Source organism: Arachis hypogaea, chromosome 20 (genome assembly GCF_003086295.3).
Source record: "Arachis hypogaea cultivar Tifrunner chromosome 20, arahy.Tifrunner.gnm2.J5K5, whole genome shotgun sequence".
Lineage (NCBI taxonomy): Eukaryota > Viridiplantae > Streptophyta > Magnoliopsida > Fabales > Fabaceae > Arachis > Arachis hypogaea.
In genome coordinates, this window is record NC_092055.1 from 143,455,735 (window position 1) to 143,471,255 (window position 15,521).

A 15,521-nucleotide genomic window follows, 5' to 3' on the forward strand; every position below is an offset into this window, starting at 1 on the left:
TGAACAATTTTATTAAAGTTAAAAATTAAAAAAAATTATATTATAATTTGACTATTTTTTATTTGTATTTAATTTTTTAATTATTATTTTTTTGTTAATTTTAATAAATTTTATTTTTTAAAAAAAAAAAAGTCAAGCGGACTAACCCGCCGACCCGCCAATCCACCATAAACCGGAACGGACTAGCATTTTAAACCCATCTTAGTTGGTGAGTCGGGCCGACCCGCTCCCATTTATAGGGACGGACCTAGGCGGAACAGGACGGTTTGTGACGGACCGACCCGCTTTGCCACCCCTACTTACTTTCCATCTATAATCACTTGATAACAATTTTATTAAAAATAAAAACACATAGAAGTGGGGCTGGGCTAGGGTGTTAACAAGCTAAAAGAAGTAGTAATAAGCCACAAACACCCGCACTCTGTTGCTTCTCTGTTATCTGGGTTGCTCCTCCGTAGACCTTAGCGTAAGGGGGTTCACTGTATCGCATAATTTTCCAACATTCCAAAATGCGCCATCGCAACGTTCCTCAATCCATGGACCTCGAGATGGAAGCCACAGGATTCGAATCCGAAGAAGAAGAAGAGGAAGAAGACGATGAAGACGACGAAGAAGAACAACATCCACAAACCAATAACAATGACAATAACAACTACAACAACCCTTCTTCCTCCAACTCAAACCCTAACAGCACCACTGAGCCCTACATCGGCATGGAGTTCGACTCCGAGCTATCCGCACGCGCCTTCTACAACGCCTACGCGCGTCGCATCGGCTTCAGCACGCGCGTCAGCGTTTGTCTCCGCTCCCGAAAGGACTCCTCCGTCATCCGCCGCCGTGTTGTATGCTCCCGAGAGGGCTTCCGCCGCAACCCTGAGAACCACGACCCTAAGCGCCACCGCTCCGTGACACGTGTCGGCTGCAAAGCTCAGATCACCGTCAAGAAGAAGGGCCCACTCGGCAAGTGGTACATCTCCAAGTTCATCAAAGACCACAACCACGACCTCGTCCCTCCGGATAGGGTCCACTGCCTCCGCTCCCACCGCCGCGTCAACGGTGCCGCCCGCAGCCTCATCGATACTCTTCACGCAGCTGGCATGGGCGCTGCCGAGGTCATGACGGTGCTCATCAAGGAGTCTGGCGGCATCGACAACGTCGGCTTCACAAAAGTTGACTGCCAGAACTACATGACGTCATCTTCTAAGAGGAGCCTCGGGAGTGGGAACCAGCTTGTCTTCGATTTCTTGAAGAAGATGAGTGAGGAGGATCCTTCTGGATTCTTCTACTCCTTCCAGGGCGATTCGGAGAGTTCCTCAGGTAACATCTTTTGGGCTGATGGCAATGCCAGGAGGAATTATGAATATTTTGGAGATGCTGTTGTTTTCGATATGGCGTATCGGAGGGGACGCTATAAAGTCCCCTTTGCGCCTTTTACTGGATGGAACCATCACGGGCAGCCGGTGCTCTTCGGCTGCGCCCTGATGCTCAATGAATCCGAGGCGTCCTTCGTGTGGCTTTTTACCACATGGCTTCAAGCAATGTACGGCCGGCATCCTGTGTCCATTACTACTGATCAGGACAGGATAATTCACTCTGCTGTCTTGCAGGTTTTCCCGGATACTCGTCACCGGTTCTCCAAGTGGGACGTGTTTGGTGAGGTTCAGGAGAGGCTGATTGATGTGTGTGGAGTGCATCCTGAGTTTGAGTCTGAGTTTCGACGGTGCGTGAACTCGGCAGAGACAGTTGATGAGTTTGAGTCTAGCTGGAAGTTCCTTGTTGGGAGGTATGAGCTTCTGGATAATGAATGGCTTCAGTTGATGTACAGGAATCGCCATCAATGGGTGCCTGTTTATCTCCGCGACACCTTTTTTGGCGATTTGTCTGCCATCCATGGGAGTGATACGAGCAGCTCGTACTTTGATGGGTTTATTAATGCGACGACTACCGTCCAGACACTGATTAAGCAGTATGAGAAAGGAGTCGCGGATCGATATGAGAAGGAAGTGAAGGAGGATTATGATACGCTGAATACCGCACCGGTTTTGAGAACTCCTTCTCCAATGGAAAAACAAGCGGCTGGTCTCTACACGAGGAAAATATTTGCAAGGTTCCAAGAGGAATTGGTTGAGACCCTTGCATATGCTGCTACGTTGATGGATGATGCAAGATCACAAGCTACTTATCGGGTGGCGAAGTACGGGGAGGAGAATAGGGCGCATTTTGTTAGGTTCAATGTCTTCAGGAAGAAAGCTAGCTGCAGCTGCCAAATGTTTGAGTTTGCGGGTCTTGTCTGTAGGCACATATTAGCAGTTTTTAGGGTCATCAATATTCTTACGCTTCCGTCCCATTACATCTTGAAAAGGTGGACAAGAAACGCAAAGAGTATCTTGTTGGATAAAGGAGCACGGGAATTGCAAAATAATCTGGAAGAGTGTTACTCCTCTCGCTACGATAGTTTGAGCCGGGAAATTATGAGTTATGTAGAAATGGGGGCAGAATCATCGGATACTTATAGCGTTGCGCTGAATGGTCTACGCGAGGCTGCGAAAAAGGTTGCGGATGCAAAGAAACCTCGTCCAGCACCCGTGCAAAGTACTTCAGATAATAATGAAAACCATGAGAGTAGTCAATCTAGTGATACAGTCAGTACCTTTTTCCTTCCAACAGAAATTTTTATATTCCTTTTGATGTCATATTTGTCAACAAAGCATGCATTATACTTTGGACTTGTTATAGTTTGCAAAACTAGACTCGATTCATTATTACGTGCACGTACCCAAACATGCAGTTTGATTGCTTTAAAATCTGGTTACTGTCTCAGCTTATCTTGCATATATGTAATTGTCTATATTTGATCATATGTTTTTCTCTTAAGGATTGTGAGAAGGGAGTTAAGTTTTGAATAGTGACAGACGGGAAAAAAATAAAAGGGGATGTTAAACAGGACACATTTGTTATTTAAAACGCAGTGATAAGCATACATTGCAATATATTATCATGCCAAAGATATTGGTTTTAGTGAGGGTTTTTGGCTGCCATTTATGAATCAAAAGGATAATTTAGGTATTAGGAGGAGTAAATAAATCAACAGAGCTTGATTTATGTAGATGTCGACTTCCAGATAAAATAATCACATAGTTAAAAGTCTTATGAGGGTGTATTTGAAATGGATCTTTCTTTTTGTTGAGAATGAAAGATCTGTTGGAAATCTAGACATGCTTATGACTGGACACCTTTTGCATCAATAAATGTATGTGTTACCTATTAAGTTTATTTCATATTAGACACTATATTAAGAAAATTAAGAATTGATTTTCTGTCCCTGTTCTCAGTATTAGGTATATATATGGACCTCTGTTTGTATCAATCTGTTCTGAATATCTTTTTGATGCATGTTGAATGGTACATTTTGATTTTAATTTCTAAAGAATGCCAGCTCAGATATAACATCCTTATTGAAGTTAAAAAAATTTTCTTTGTAGGATCAGGATAAGAAAATTCAAGAGTTGACTACTGAGTTAGAGGGTGCTCGGCAGCGATGTGAATCGTATAGGCAAAACCTGTTTGGCTTACTAAAAAATATGGAGGAGCAGAAGTTAAAAATATCTGTTAAGGCTCAGAGTGTTAGGCTAAATCTAGGAAGTGAATTGGTAGCTGAAGAAAGTAAGTAGCTGATGGAGGTAAGTTTGGTAACTGGATTCATATCTAGGTAACTGGATTTAAATCTGATATCTATTGGTGCATATATGATGAAAGATGATACAGATGTTTTCTGCAATGAAAGTAGTTAGTTAGTAGTTACTTTGTTCATAGTTCTTTTGTAGCCATAGCTGATCTTAAATTGTATTTAAGGGTTGAGGTAAATTTCTGGAAGGAGGTTTGAGGTCATGAAATCTTCTGTTAGCCATTAATAGTTGATTTTAATTTAACACAAATTTTGCAATTCCTTTTTAGCAGTTACCTAAGCCATAGATTATACGGCCTGAATGATGATAGTAGTTAATTAATTTGATTTTATTCTCACTTTAGTGACCTGAATAGGACTTGTCTTTAGGAAGCTAAGCACTGTTATCTTTTGATGTAGGAATCCTCTATTTGATAATACTTATTTACTTGGTTTCCTTGAAGGCATACTATACATACTTCTCAAGAACTGTTTTAAAGATGGTAAAAAAGAATTTAGATTGTGAAGTGTTTTTCTGACTGGTCACTCGTTAAAATTTCTAGTTTATATACAACCAAATAAGCATGATAATACAGCTTGAAACTGTACAAGTTAAATGGAGCAAATGGCATACACCATCTGCTATTGGAACAAAATGTAACAGATTTTTATCCCCTAATTGCAGGGAATTCTTGTTTGTGAGGTTTGATTTTTGGAGGAGGAAGGAAAAGGCGTGAAGTATAAAGTGTAGTCTTTCTTACTTTGGACCCTTCCTTTTCATCTCCCTCCAAAATTCCTACTAGCAACATATCCCTAGGTTCAAAAGACTTATGATACAAGCCACATGAAATACGTTGACCAAAAGGTTAGAGAGATTGAAGCCACAAGGTAAGACCACAGCAGGATGACAGAACACTCTTTCTCTCCTATCCCAAACAATTGAGTGATAGCTCCTACAAAAGATACATAGCATGATAGTTTTAGCTCCACATCAATTCAGATATTACCTTAGTGTAAAGTACTATTAGTGTAGCATAAGCACCTATATTCATGGATGGTGGAACTGCATACTGGATCAGAAGAACAAACTGATACAATGGATCTAACTGCACCATGCCTAGTTGAGCTGCCCATTTGATAATGAAGATTCCAGACACAGGAAGGATTATATATCTTGAAATGATGATGCCTATAATGATACTTTTATCAATTTCTGATCCTTTCAAACCTATAACAAACCTAGCCACTGTTAGGTTCCTGTAATCTTATGTAATGGGGAATTTAAACATGAAAATTGAGGAGTTAGGACTCTTATGAAAAAAGGAAAAGAAAATGAAGCATTAGGAGACTCTCTGTCAATTACCACCTTTAAGGAGATTTCCCCCAACTATCAAAGTGAGAGAAGGAATCGCTGCATCTCTGCCATCATTAAAAGATATTATTATAAAGAAGTGGATTAAGTCAACTAGAGAACTGAAACCAATTTTACATCTCAAATATATAGCAATGTAAGACTATAGTTTTATACCCTAAGAAGGATGTTGAGTCCTGAATCACATGTAGTGGAGCTTCATTGCCAATCAAAGCCTTTTGCATTTGGGGGACCAATCCAACTATAAACCCAACAATCTACACAGGATGTCTCAATGTTAAATAGAACATAGATTTAAGTGTTAGATTAGCTTATTTTAGGTTCATAATCAACTTTTTTCTCCCGCCATTGAGGCTATTTTTGTAAAATTAGATATTTACTAAATCTGCTCTAAGTACTCAGAAATCAACTATGTGAAGTAATTTCAATATTGAATGGTTAGGTCAATAACAAGCTGTTATATCTAATTCTGACTTTTGTTTCCATGAAATTTTAATTCATCAATGTATTGTCTCCTTTTTCCTCTTAATAAGTTCAGCCATGTCCTAGACTTCTAGTGTTTGGTACAAGTTGTTCAACCATGTTAGCTTTCATGATTAAGGAGATGTAATGTAAACTATACCGCTCCAATGGTGGATGGTGCAAATGCTTCCTTCAGACTGGCCTTTCTAAGGAATAATTGAAGACGGTTTGACATGTTAGCTGTACCTGCCACCTGCCATTCAGCAGTCTATTCAGTACTTTGCTTCAACTTCAATAATGCAGCCAAAACTAGTGAAGTAATGTTGTATATTGATGTTTTATCTTTCAGTATTTGTTTGTCACTTTATCAGTTATAGATATGAAAAATTTAGTGCTCCCACAAGAAAAAGTGATTGCCATTTCATTTGGATATTGGATTTTAGTACCTAAGCATATTGCATTTCAGGTATAATAAAGGTGAAATAACAACTATGGCCTACATATCTTAAATTACTGCTGTCTACTATTTTATTTTACTATTTCTTTCTTTTCTTCCTTTTTTTTTTTCGTAGTTGGTTTTTGCATTGGAAAAAAGAAGAAAAAAAAAAAAAAGAACCTCATGTTTTGCTTCAGAGGTAGTGCAGGGTAGGAGAACATATTGATCCTTAACATTCTTGTTGGATACAAGTAAAGGTTCTGAACAACTAAGGAGCTCTGGTTCTGAGTACTTTCTTGGAGAATCGTTGTGGTCATTTGCAGCATTATTGCAATTGCTTGTTCCTCTTGTAGAGACCCTGACTATGTTATATACATAGGTCCACAAATATACGTTTCCCATCTGAACTATCACGATAAACGCACAAAGTAAATTATAGTTTAGTATGAGTTGAGTTGGAGACTAGACAGGGTAGAAAGGCTAAATTCTAAGTTTGTCAAAAAATATAATATAAATTAATAAGGATTATAGATAAGTCTTGCATGGGAATTAATGTTATAATCCAAATTCTATTTTCTCTTTATATCTGTGATTCTCATAAATTTAATATGATTTATATATGTGCAATGGGATGGGAAAATTACATTGTTACCAAGCAAATTTATTTTAGAAATGTTATTTGCATTATTTTCGTATTATATGCTAAGTTGATATACATTTCTTTACTATTTGAAGGGGGCGTGATATTTGTCTCATTTAATGTGGAATCTAGTTTTACATTTTGTTTAATGGTAAATAAATATGCATAAACTTTATATGCAAAATAGAATATGTAAATTAAATAAACAATTTTACCGCAAGTGAGAGGGAAGCATAAGCTATTCCATAGGTGCTACAAGTATGAGGATCCCCAAACGGGCTTCCTCTTTCTTGACACACTGCTGGGATTATAATCAAAGGCAAGTTCCCTAAATTACCTGTTTCAAGAACCAAATAATAACAATACTCAGGTGATGCCCACATATTTTTACTTAAAAAAATTTGAATAAACCTTTAGTGTGGCGTTAAAAATACCTGCAGCAGTGCAACCAATAATGATACCCCTCAGATGCTGAGGTGCTCTGCTTAGGTGAATAACCAACAATCCAAGAATTGAACCAATCACAAATGTGATAAGTATGTTTATTGGCATGAACCACCTATGCCACACAAATTAAAAGACTGGTGTCTCAAAATACAATACAATAATGGAAAATGTACTGAGAACATAAATGGTAATGACAATTAATATAGAATTCTTAAGATAATTGGTTGTTCTCGCTTTGAGTTGACAAATGAATGAAACAGAATCTCACTCACATTTTCACCATACTATTGTATGTAATTGTGCTGGCTAGATTGTCTGCTATCAGGGCTGGATTTAATACGTAAAACGCTAGCTGTTGATGCATAGAAAAAACTTATAAGCAGTAACCAATTTGAATATATAGAAATGGACCAGTATTTTTAAAAAATAAATGGAGTTAGAAGAGTTTCAAAACATTATAGTATGAAAGAGAATAACACATAATGAGTGAATAAAATACAAAACTCACAATATTTAAGTGCTTCCTTGCATCTGTTCCCAATATATTAATACTATCTAAAGCAAGAAATGAACCAAGTGCTGTGATTAATAAAACTTTCAACACCGGCATGGATGAAGCAATGAAGATATCTATAAGCCCCATTATCTTTGTTTAATCTAAGCTTTAACTTGTATAGTGCTTATATATATATATATATATACAAGTTTTCTCAATGTCAAGTTGTCAAGTAGCCAAGTATGCTTAAAAAATAAAAATACTCTTATCATAAAGGAAAGGTGCAAATAAAAGTGCAAAGTAACAAACTCTGATCTACGTAGTCTTGACAACATTCTAGTGGATGAGTTCTGTCCTCCACTTTCAGCTGACTAAGCCTAACAACTATGGTCCATATTAAAGATTTTGCATGTTATATTTTCTTTATGATGAAATATTAAGGTTAATAATACACTTGTGATACATAAAACGCCAATCTCTTTTCCATGCTACGAGGTATCAATGTCTAGTTCTTCTTGTACACTTTCACTGGCCTATATATCTCTATGCTGGGGAGGTTCTAACTTGAGAGTGGGACACATCCTCAGTGCCCCACCACAACAAATTTTGATTGTTTTAAAATTAAAGTTCCAATTAAATAGGAACCATAAATTTACCGGACAAACAATTGCATTGATTTTTTTTTTTTTTTGGGTGCAACTCGCGGTAGAGACAATCTTAATATTTGTCTCTTATTTTTTAGATTATCTCTTCAGAATGAATATTGTTATTTTTATTTTAATAGTGTTATTTTTTTATTTTATAAATTTATGTAAATATACAATATAAAAAATTATATATAATCATGTATAGCGTGATATTATCAAAAATGGAAAAGACAATATTATTTTCTTTATTTATTTTGCATTTTAAAATCATTAATATTTAATATATTTGAATAAAAAAAGTTTGTTTAAATATATCTATTTCTCATTTACTTCAAAAAATAAAAGAAATCAAATAACTAATTTAAAAATGAATGAAATCAAGAAAATGCTAACTTTCACTTTTTTTTAATAGAAATTAGCAAATTTTACTTTTGGTTGGATATAATTATCTTTTTTACACTTTTTCTTTATAAACTTAAATGAGGATAACTATTTTAGTAATTTAATACTTATAAACAAAGTTCTTATAAAAAAAATTTTAAAAGCATTAAGTACAAACTTCATAATTGCTCGCTCTAAAATAGCTATGTAAATTTTTTGGGCATTTTGCCCGATTGATAAACCTTTTTTGTAATGCATTTGAACAATAACTTGAAATTTTTCAACTATGAGTAATCTAGGTCATTTATTAGCAAAACCCCACAAATAAATGAAAGAATGTATATTAATATAAGAAAATATAATTTATTAAGGAAAGAAAAACTAAGCATGATCAACAAAATTGAATAAATAATATGGGGAGATTCGTCTATAAATAAAAATTGAACTGTGATAATATTTAGAGAATGAATTCTTTTAATTTTTTTTCTCAATTAAAAATGTTAAGTATAATCTCTAATTTTTTAATATTTTTTTCATGTTTTTTCTTAATTCAACCTATATTATGATAAGAAATCGCACTTTACATTCTCAAATAAAAAAAAAATTGAGAAGATCTAATGTAGTAGCATTCATCCCTTAGAAGATAAAAGTTAGCATTGCCCTCAATTAAATTCCCAATTTTAAATAGCACATATATTGAGAACATAATTGAAAAATTATTAAAAAAGAATTACAATACAATAGTTATAACCGTTATGAAAAAGAATAAAAATAAATAAATAATTAGATAGAATCTACATAATTGAATATTTCTTTTTCTCTAAATAAGATCAGATACCCATAAAGTCTTCATACAGCACAATTGCATATTTTTCTTATTTGCAACAATACAATAAAAAGGAAAAAAGGAAGTCAGGACTGGTCAGTCAAATAGAAGCAAAAATCTGCTGAATGAACAAACTGATTCAACTCCTCAAAGTTCCACTGCTACTTTCTTTTTTTTTTTTTTTCATTATTTATGTATTTGTTTATTTATTTTTTTGGGAAGTACTCATAAGTAACTGGAATACTACTTGCATGTAAGTGCCATAAAACATCATTATCATACTCTTTTCTTCCTTTATTTTCAATGTGACAATGCTCTTAGCACTTAGCAATTGGCATGCATATTATATATATAACCTAACTGTAAACTTAAGGCAGGGAAAAAACTCAAAAGTGGTTGTTGAAAAAAATAGTTGATGTTAGATTTGCTTCTTTTCTCGTGTCTGCGTATCCACCAGCAATATTGTCAAGAAGGCTTCATGGGCAATAGATCTGCTATTGATTCTGCTCCATACATCTTAACCAGTTCAGCCTGTTCCTCAACCAAATCACACACTTTCTGTTAGTATTGTTTCCTTGATATAAAAAGCTCTTTGCCTTCACGTTTAAGCATTTAGACATCATGAAAAACGGAGCAAAAAACCATCATGAGAACAAATTCAGTCATGCAACAAACAGTTCCATGTTTCCACAAGTACTAATATAATTGATAACATGGAGTACCAATTTTACCAATAGTTTATTCACCTACGTTGCAAACTTTGTAGCGAGAATATAACATATGGCTTATTGTATAGAATGAATCTAATTGCTTCAGTAGAATGAAAGTAATATGACTAAGATATTTAAATTAAGCACCTGGATAGAATCGTTTTCATTGCTGAGATCCATACATTCCTCTGAAAGCCTTATAAGCATGTGTGTGAGTGAGGAATTTTCATCCTTTAAATTGTCCATGTTTCCACGTAGCTCTTCGCATTCTTTCTGCCAAATACAAACGTTTAAAACATCATATGGAAGACTGATTAAAAAATCACTACATACAATAGTATATGAATACAAAGCTAGCAAAAATAGGCAAAAAAAATATATATATATGACAAGAAAGAGAAGCACGAGAAAATTTACTACTTCCACTGTAATAGTATAAGAATGAATCAATAATTCAATTTTAACCTTTTATTTAAACAGTGCTTAATTCTTAAAAGCAAAACATTTCATATTTAATTGACCATGCTTGCTGCCTAGCAAGTCATTTTACTGGTATATATAGTATACCTGTTTTCTTAACCTTGATCTCTTGGCTGATTCGCGATTAGATAATCTTTTTCTTTCTTTCCTGATTTCATCATTTTCCTGTAAAAGAAATAAAACAAGATGCACTTGGTAAGAAACAATAAGCCTGGTCACATGGGTAATAATATTGAGGATACCTTGGGCAAGGATTTACTTTCAAAAGTTTACAAAGGATAACCTAGTTTTCAATGCAGCACAGATCTCTAGGTAGAAGACTAATAACAAAATGCTAGTAGCATTTTATATGAAAGGCTCTTAATTGACAGGAACAGAATATGGAAAGCAGAAAGAACAAGTACAAAATTACACATATGAAAACCTTAGAGAATTTGAAGATATAACTTCTTTAATGCTCACTTGAAATGAAACAAGAAAACAATATAAGAGCAATGACATAAAATGAATCTCATAGATTTAATGTAGTACAGGACAGATAGTGTAAATATAGTAGTATCTAGGATCGTAAACTGGGCCATACAACTGACTGAGGAATGGAATGGCCACAGCTCACACAGTTCCAAATCCATGCTAGTTACTGATGATGTACTTGTCAAAAGTCAGTATGTAATAATTTAAAAATAAATGTCAACAATCATGCTAGGTGTACACTAAAATCAGCTACTAAAGTCAACCACCAGAGTAGAATATAGATTGGAATATAAAATATACATTAAAAATGAGTTAAACTATATTTGTATTGTACACAAATACATAGTGGCTGATTTTAGTATACAAATAGCATTTTTGAAATGCCAAACACCGAGTAGTTCATCATCCTCATAAATTTTACCGAGCATTATTGGCCGAGTATCTAGTCATATGATTACCAAGGTTAGCGTTTACGACAGTAAAGTGCAGCTTAAAACATATATCTCATGCTTAAAACTCAATTTAGATTATAGCAAGCATGAGATATATGTTTTAAGCCGTACTTTACCATCATAAACGCTAACCTTGATAAACAACCATGTATCAAAGGAATTTACAAGATAGGTCTAAAATTGAAAAGCGGAAAACCAGCATTATCATTTCTTTCTTTTGGTTGGCTTTTCCGTCTATCTCGAATTGAAATCTAAAGTTGATTGGTGGCATTGCATATTATAAATTTTGTGATTAAGAGATAACCACTTCAACAAGGCCTTTTCGGTACACCATAGGCATGCTAATTCACAAAGAATATTACTCAGTATCTCCGTTAATAACTAGATTGTGTTCTTTGTTTTGTTTAATAAATTAATCAAACAGGACATGTAACTCCCAAACCCTTTTAAAATGAATTTTACCAGTTTTGCAAGTTTAGCAACACTGGCAGAAGCATTCAGACCAGCCATTGTATCCTTGTGTTGTTTTCTTGAATTTACTGCATATGGGAAAATGCAAGATCATTAGTCAAATTAACTACACTAAATTCTAGTTACTTTAAGTGCATCTTGTCTTCAAAATACAGTAGATAATAAAACATGAATTTTCATCCCTTTTCAGAACTAAATCACGGCTTTAAAGCATACCATTTTCAGACACCACATTGCATTTCTGCTTTGGTGAAGGGAAATCCTGCAACAGAAAACAATCAGTTAACCTTAAGTATTAATAGTAAAAAGTATTACATTATTCAATTGTACACGTATTAAAGGGCCAGAAAATATAAAAACTCAATTTATCCACATACATGTTTACTGTCATGGCCTTCATCTGAAGGTTCTTTGCCTCCACTTGCTCCACTCATGTCATGGTTTGGAGTTGAGCAACTGATCTTAATTTCTTTTGCTTCCTTAGTGATTGAGCTTTTAGATTGTAAGCTTCCATTACATTTTTTAATTGAATCCTCGTTATTTGCACCAAACATCCTTTGTATTTTTTCAGAAAAAACTGATGCAGCATCCTGATCAAAATGCGAAGCACTTGTATCATACATACGCAGTTCTACTTGTACAAACTCGTATAACTATAATTTTTTTTTATGGTTAACAAGAGCTCAAATTGAGCATGGTAGTCCAAAGCTTCCTCAAGGAAGAACCAACACAAAACAAACAGAACAAACAAAATACCCCAGTACCTTCACCAAAAACAAATCTAAGCTAAAAAACTTAAATACCCTCAAAGCAACACCATAACTTAGCAGACTATCCAAATACTATCCTGTCATACATGAAGTACCATATTAGCATAGTCCAACACCTAATTCCCGATCCTTTGCACCTCCTGCATCATCTCATGTTAAAGTACTTTTCTAAACTTGAACTCCATGCATTGCCAATATTATGTCTGCCTTCTGCACTTAAATATCATCTGCATTTCTAAAACTATATCACAGTCCAGCATCCATTTTCTCACCGGTAAACAAAAACTTCAAATAGTCAACATCTTATCAGATAGATTGCTCTAGGAGAACGAATTATTCATGAACTATTAACCAGTACAATATGAAAATATGCTTAAATCCCTAGAAAAATAAATTACAAAATAGTTCAAATAGATTAAGGATTACCCCAGCAGGCCCAACTACTGGGACAGCACTTGGTTGTTGCTGCTGATTTGGAATCACTCCAGCTATAGCAGAATTATTAGAAATCCTCATGGACTCGTGCAAAAAATTATATTGAGTGATGGTTGACTGCACCAAACAACATAGAATTATAAATTGAAGCACATGATTTCTTGCTTAGTCATAGTCAAACAGAGAGCAACCTAGTACAAGAAGCATTAACACTACTATATCATTACCTGTTTCGGCCAAATGAATTGGCCAAAGTAAGGACCATAATGCGGGTTTAAGAAGGGAATTGGAGTAGAACCAGCATTATGATATGCCTATTTATAAGAGGCATAAATTATTAGTTATTTTCTCTGTTTGAGTAAAACTAGCAATAGCTTACATTGTCTAAAAACCAGAAAATCATTCAAACCTGCATAGAACTAGTCCAATGTGGCTGCAAAGACCTGTTTACAGTTTCCTATTAAGGGAATTAAAAAAAATAGAGAGAGAAAAAAAAAGTGAGTTATGAACAGACTGCAGATAGAAAAACCTAGCTGAGATGCTAAACAGAATGTTTTACTGACATCTTTAGGCTCCATAAATTTCAAAGATGCACCAAGTTTATCGGATTCTTCTGTTCCCATCTACCTCCAGAAACTTGTGAACTCTATCTTCCTAAATAAATAAATAAATAAATAATTCAAGAAAATGAAAATCCAGTAACAGCCTTAGAAGTTAGAAGCACACGAATCAATCAATTGACTAAACCCAGCCACATTAGCGTTACTCGTTAATGGTTGTTTAATTTTGAACAGATTCAAACGCTCAAGGAACAATGACATTAAATAATTGCACAATGAAAAATAAAAATTAACTTAAATTTGCAACTTATTAGTAAAAAATTACCAATCAGCTTCTCTTTCTCCCTCAATTTTTTCTTTCTTGTGTTTTCCGAGTAAAGCCAATAACCCGAATCAAACCATTCATATGAGTGAAATCAATGAGATTAGCTGAAAAGATTTCATGACAGAAAAAAAAATTCAAAATAGAGCATCCTAATTAATGCCGATGGATTAACCAAATCAAACAATTAACACCAAATAAGACGTCGCTAATGTTTCCAAAAAAGAAAAAGAAAATGCGAAACAAAAACTCAAATCATCTAATTTGAATGGCTACTAAGGCATTAAACGGAAAGCGGAAACAAAAAGAAAGGTTTTTAAAAAAGATTAACCAGTGAATAGAAATTGAGAAGTGAAGAAAAGCTTCAAAAATTTACCAGAACTGAAAAGTGGAGAGAGAGAGAGAGAGAGAGAGAGAGAGGTGTGGCGCGAAAGGGTAATGCAAGGATAAATCTAAACTCTAAAATAGAGTATTCGTCACGATTTTATTTTAATTTTCATTTAAATCTTTTCATAGAAAATAGATTTGATTTTAATATACATTTTTTATTGAATTTATTGGCACTAACAATGGTAAGATTATCTCCTGTTATTATCACTCAATTAATTAAGGGTATATTTGAAAAAGTTCTGCAATTAGATTTGTTTTATCAATCTTTATTTATATTTGTATTTGTATATATTTTTTTTTTACCAAACATAGGAAACTCGAACTCGCAACCTCTTAATTGAGTATGGAGAGAGTATGTCATTTGAGCTATTACTCGTTGGCTTGTATTTGTATACTTTAGCTTAAAAAATTCAAAATAATTTATTTCGTTTGTGTTGTATGAAAAACTTTGTATTTATACAATTTTTTTTATATTAGCTTAACAATGATATTCTTTTGAATTGTGGATCGTTTTAAATTTAAATATAAAATATTTTAATTTAAAAATTTAATTTTCTAGAAATAGGATTTAAGACAAACGTATAAAAATTCGATCCTTTAATTTTTGAAATCGAACATTTGAATTTCTATTTAAAAAAATTTAAAATTATCCTCCACGGTAAAGCCATTCCTTGACTTTTCCTAACTTATTTTCTCCATGTTACTAATTCCTACACTTAAATTTGTAATGGACCTCGGCAAGTAGCGAAGGGAGCTCCCCCATAACCTTGTCCAGAAGTGCATATGACCTGGATCGATTCAAAAATTTGGTCAGTACTCAAATATTTTGGGATTAATTTAATATAATTTTATTAGGTCTAGAGTAAGTGTCTCAAACAAAATTTGGATCTTTTAAATTTCAAATTTATATAAGGTAAAATATGATCTATTATTCTTAAATAATTTTTTTTTATATTTATTCTTAATCCCATCTATAAAATAAATAGTGAGAAATTATATTTTATTTTCTAAAGTAAAATTCAAACTTTAGAGAATTCAAATCTGTCTCAAAAAGAGACTCTGGTTGAAATGAATTAGACTTTACTT

General features: G+C 33.9%; 3 protein-coding genes across 8 annotated transcripts; 1 reads left to right on the top strand and 2 right to left on the bottom strand.

Annotated features, from left to right (window-relative positions):
• Positions 1 to 80: 80 nt before the first annotated feature.
• LOC112785216 (protein FAR1-RELATED SEQUENCE 5) lies at positions 81 to 6,008 on the top strand. 3 transcript variants are annotated; one of them, XM_072231696.1, is made up of 3 exons: positions 81 to 2,642; positions 3,483 to 3,680; positions 4,350 to 6,008. In XM_072231696.1, the coding sequence occupies exons 1-2, from the start codon at positions 510 to 512 to the stop codon at positions 3,669 to 3,671; spliced, it is 2,322 nt and encodes a 773-aa protein (XP_072087797.1). In that variant the 5' UTR covers positions 81 to 509; the 3' UTR covers positions 3,672 to 3,680; positions 4,350 to 6,008. The 3 variants fall into 3 exon arrangements, with proteins under 3 accessions (XP_072087797.1, XP_072087798.1, XP_025684448.1); XM_072231697.1 differs by having other exon boundaries at positions 5,638 to 6,008; XM_025828663.3 differs by lacking the exon at positions 3,483 to 3,680.
• LOC112785217 (protein PIN-LIKES 3) lies at positions 4,179 to 8,024 on the bottom strand. The gene is made up of 10 exons (XM_025828664.2): positions 7,530 to 8,024; positions 7,294 to 7,373; positions 7,009 to 7,133; positions 6,790 to 6,911; positions 6,115 to 6,336; positions 5,659 to 5,751; positions 5,193 to 5,293; positions 5,031 to 5,083; positions 4,707 to 4,892; positions 4,179 to 4,617 (listed from the first exon to the last, which is right to left on the bottom strand). The coding sequence occupies exons 1-10, from the start codon at positions 7,662 to 7,664 to the stop codon at positions 4,493 to 4,495; spliced, it is 1,242 nt and encodes a 413-aa protein (XP_025684449.1). The 5' UTR covers positions 7,665 to 8,024; the 3' UTR covers positions 4,179 to 4,492.
• A 1,316-nt stretch (positions 8,025 to 9,340) lies between these two features.
• On the bottom strand, positions 9,341 to 14,505 carry LOC112786761 (G-box-binding factor 1). Of its 4 annotated transcripts, XM_025830137.3 has the most exons (12): positions 14,422 to 14,505; positions 14,049 to 14,152; positions 13,727 to 13,817; positions 13,573 to 13,620; positions 13,391 to 13,477; positions 13,155 to 13,280; positions 12,336 to 12,548; positions 12,175 to 12,220; positions 11,950 to 12,026; positions 10,649 to 10,726; positions 10,229 to 10,354; positions 9,341 to 9,902 (listed from the first exon to the last, which is right to left on the bottom strand). In XM_025830137.3, exons 3-12 carry the CDS (start codon positions 13,784 to 13,786, stop codon positions 9,837 to 9,839), a joined length of 927 nt encoding a protein of 308 aa, XP_025685922.1. In that variant the 5' UTR covers positions 13,787 to 13,817; positions 14,049 to 14,152; positions 14,422 to 14,505; the 3' UTR covers positions 9,341 to 9,836. The 4 variants fall into 4 exon arrangements, with proteins under 4 accessions (XP_025685922.1, XP_072086359.1, XP_072086358.1 ...); XM_072230258.1 differs by lacking the exon at positions 13,391 to 13,477 and having other exon boundaries at positions 14,422 to 14,497; XM_072230257.1 differs by lacking the exon at positions 14,049 to 14,152 and having other exon boundaries at positions 14,422 to 14,487.
• Between the last annotated feature and the right edge of the window lie 1,016 nt (positions 14,506 to 15,521).

Bases quoted from the DNA above. Each gene is read 5' to 3' on its own strand.
- LOC112785216 (XM_072231696.1), top strand. From the start codon at position 510: ATGCGCCATCGCAACGTTCCTCAATCCATGGACCTCGAGATGGAAGCC. The intron at 2,643-3,482 runs GTCAGTACCTTT...TTTTCTTTGTAG, and splicing joins GTAGTCAATCTAGTGATACA to GATCAGGATAAGAAAATTCA.
- LOC112785217 (XM_025828664.2), bottom strand. From the start codon at position 7,664: ATGGGGCTTATAGATATCTTCATTGCTTCATCCATGCCGGTGTTGAAA. The intron at 7,134-7,293 runs GTGAGTGAGATT...TGTGTGGCATAG, and splicing joins TACAATAGTATGGTGAAAAT to GTGGTTCATGCCAATAAACA. The intron at 4,893-5,030 runs GTGGTAATTGAC...GGTTTGTTATAG, and splicing joins TGGGGGAAATCTCCTTAAAG to GTTTGAAAGGATCAGAAATT.
- LOC112786761 (XM_025830137.3), bottom strand. From the start codon at position 13,786: ATGGGAACAGAAGAATCCGATAAACTTGGTGCATCTTTGAAATTTATG. The intron at 12,221-12,335 runs GTATGTGGATAA...TTTCTGTTGCAG, and splicing joins AAGGCCATGACAGTAAACAT to GATTTCCCTTCACCAAAGCA. The intron at 9,903-10,228 runs GTGCTTAATTTA...GTTGAGGAACAG, and splicing joins ATGAAAACGATTCTATCCAG to GCTGAACTGGTTAAGATGTA.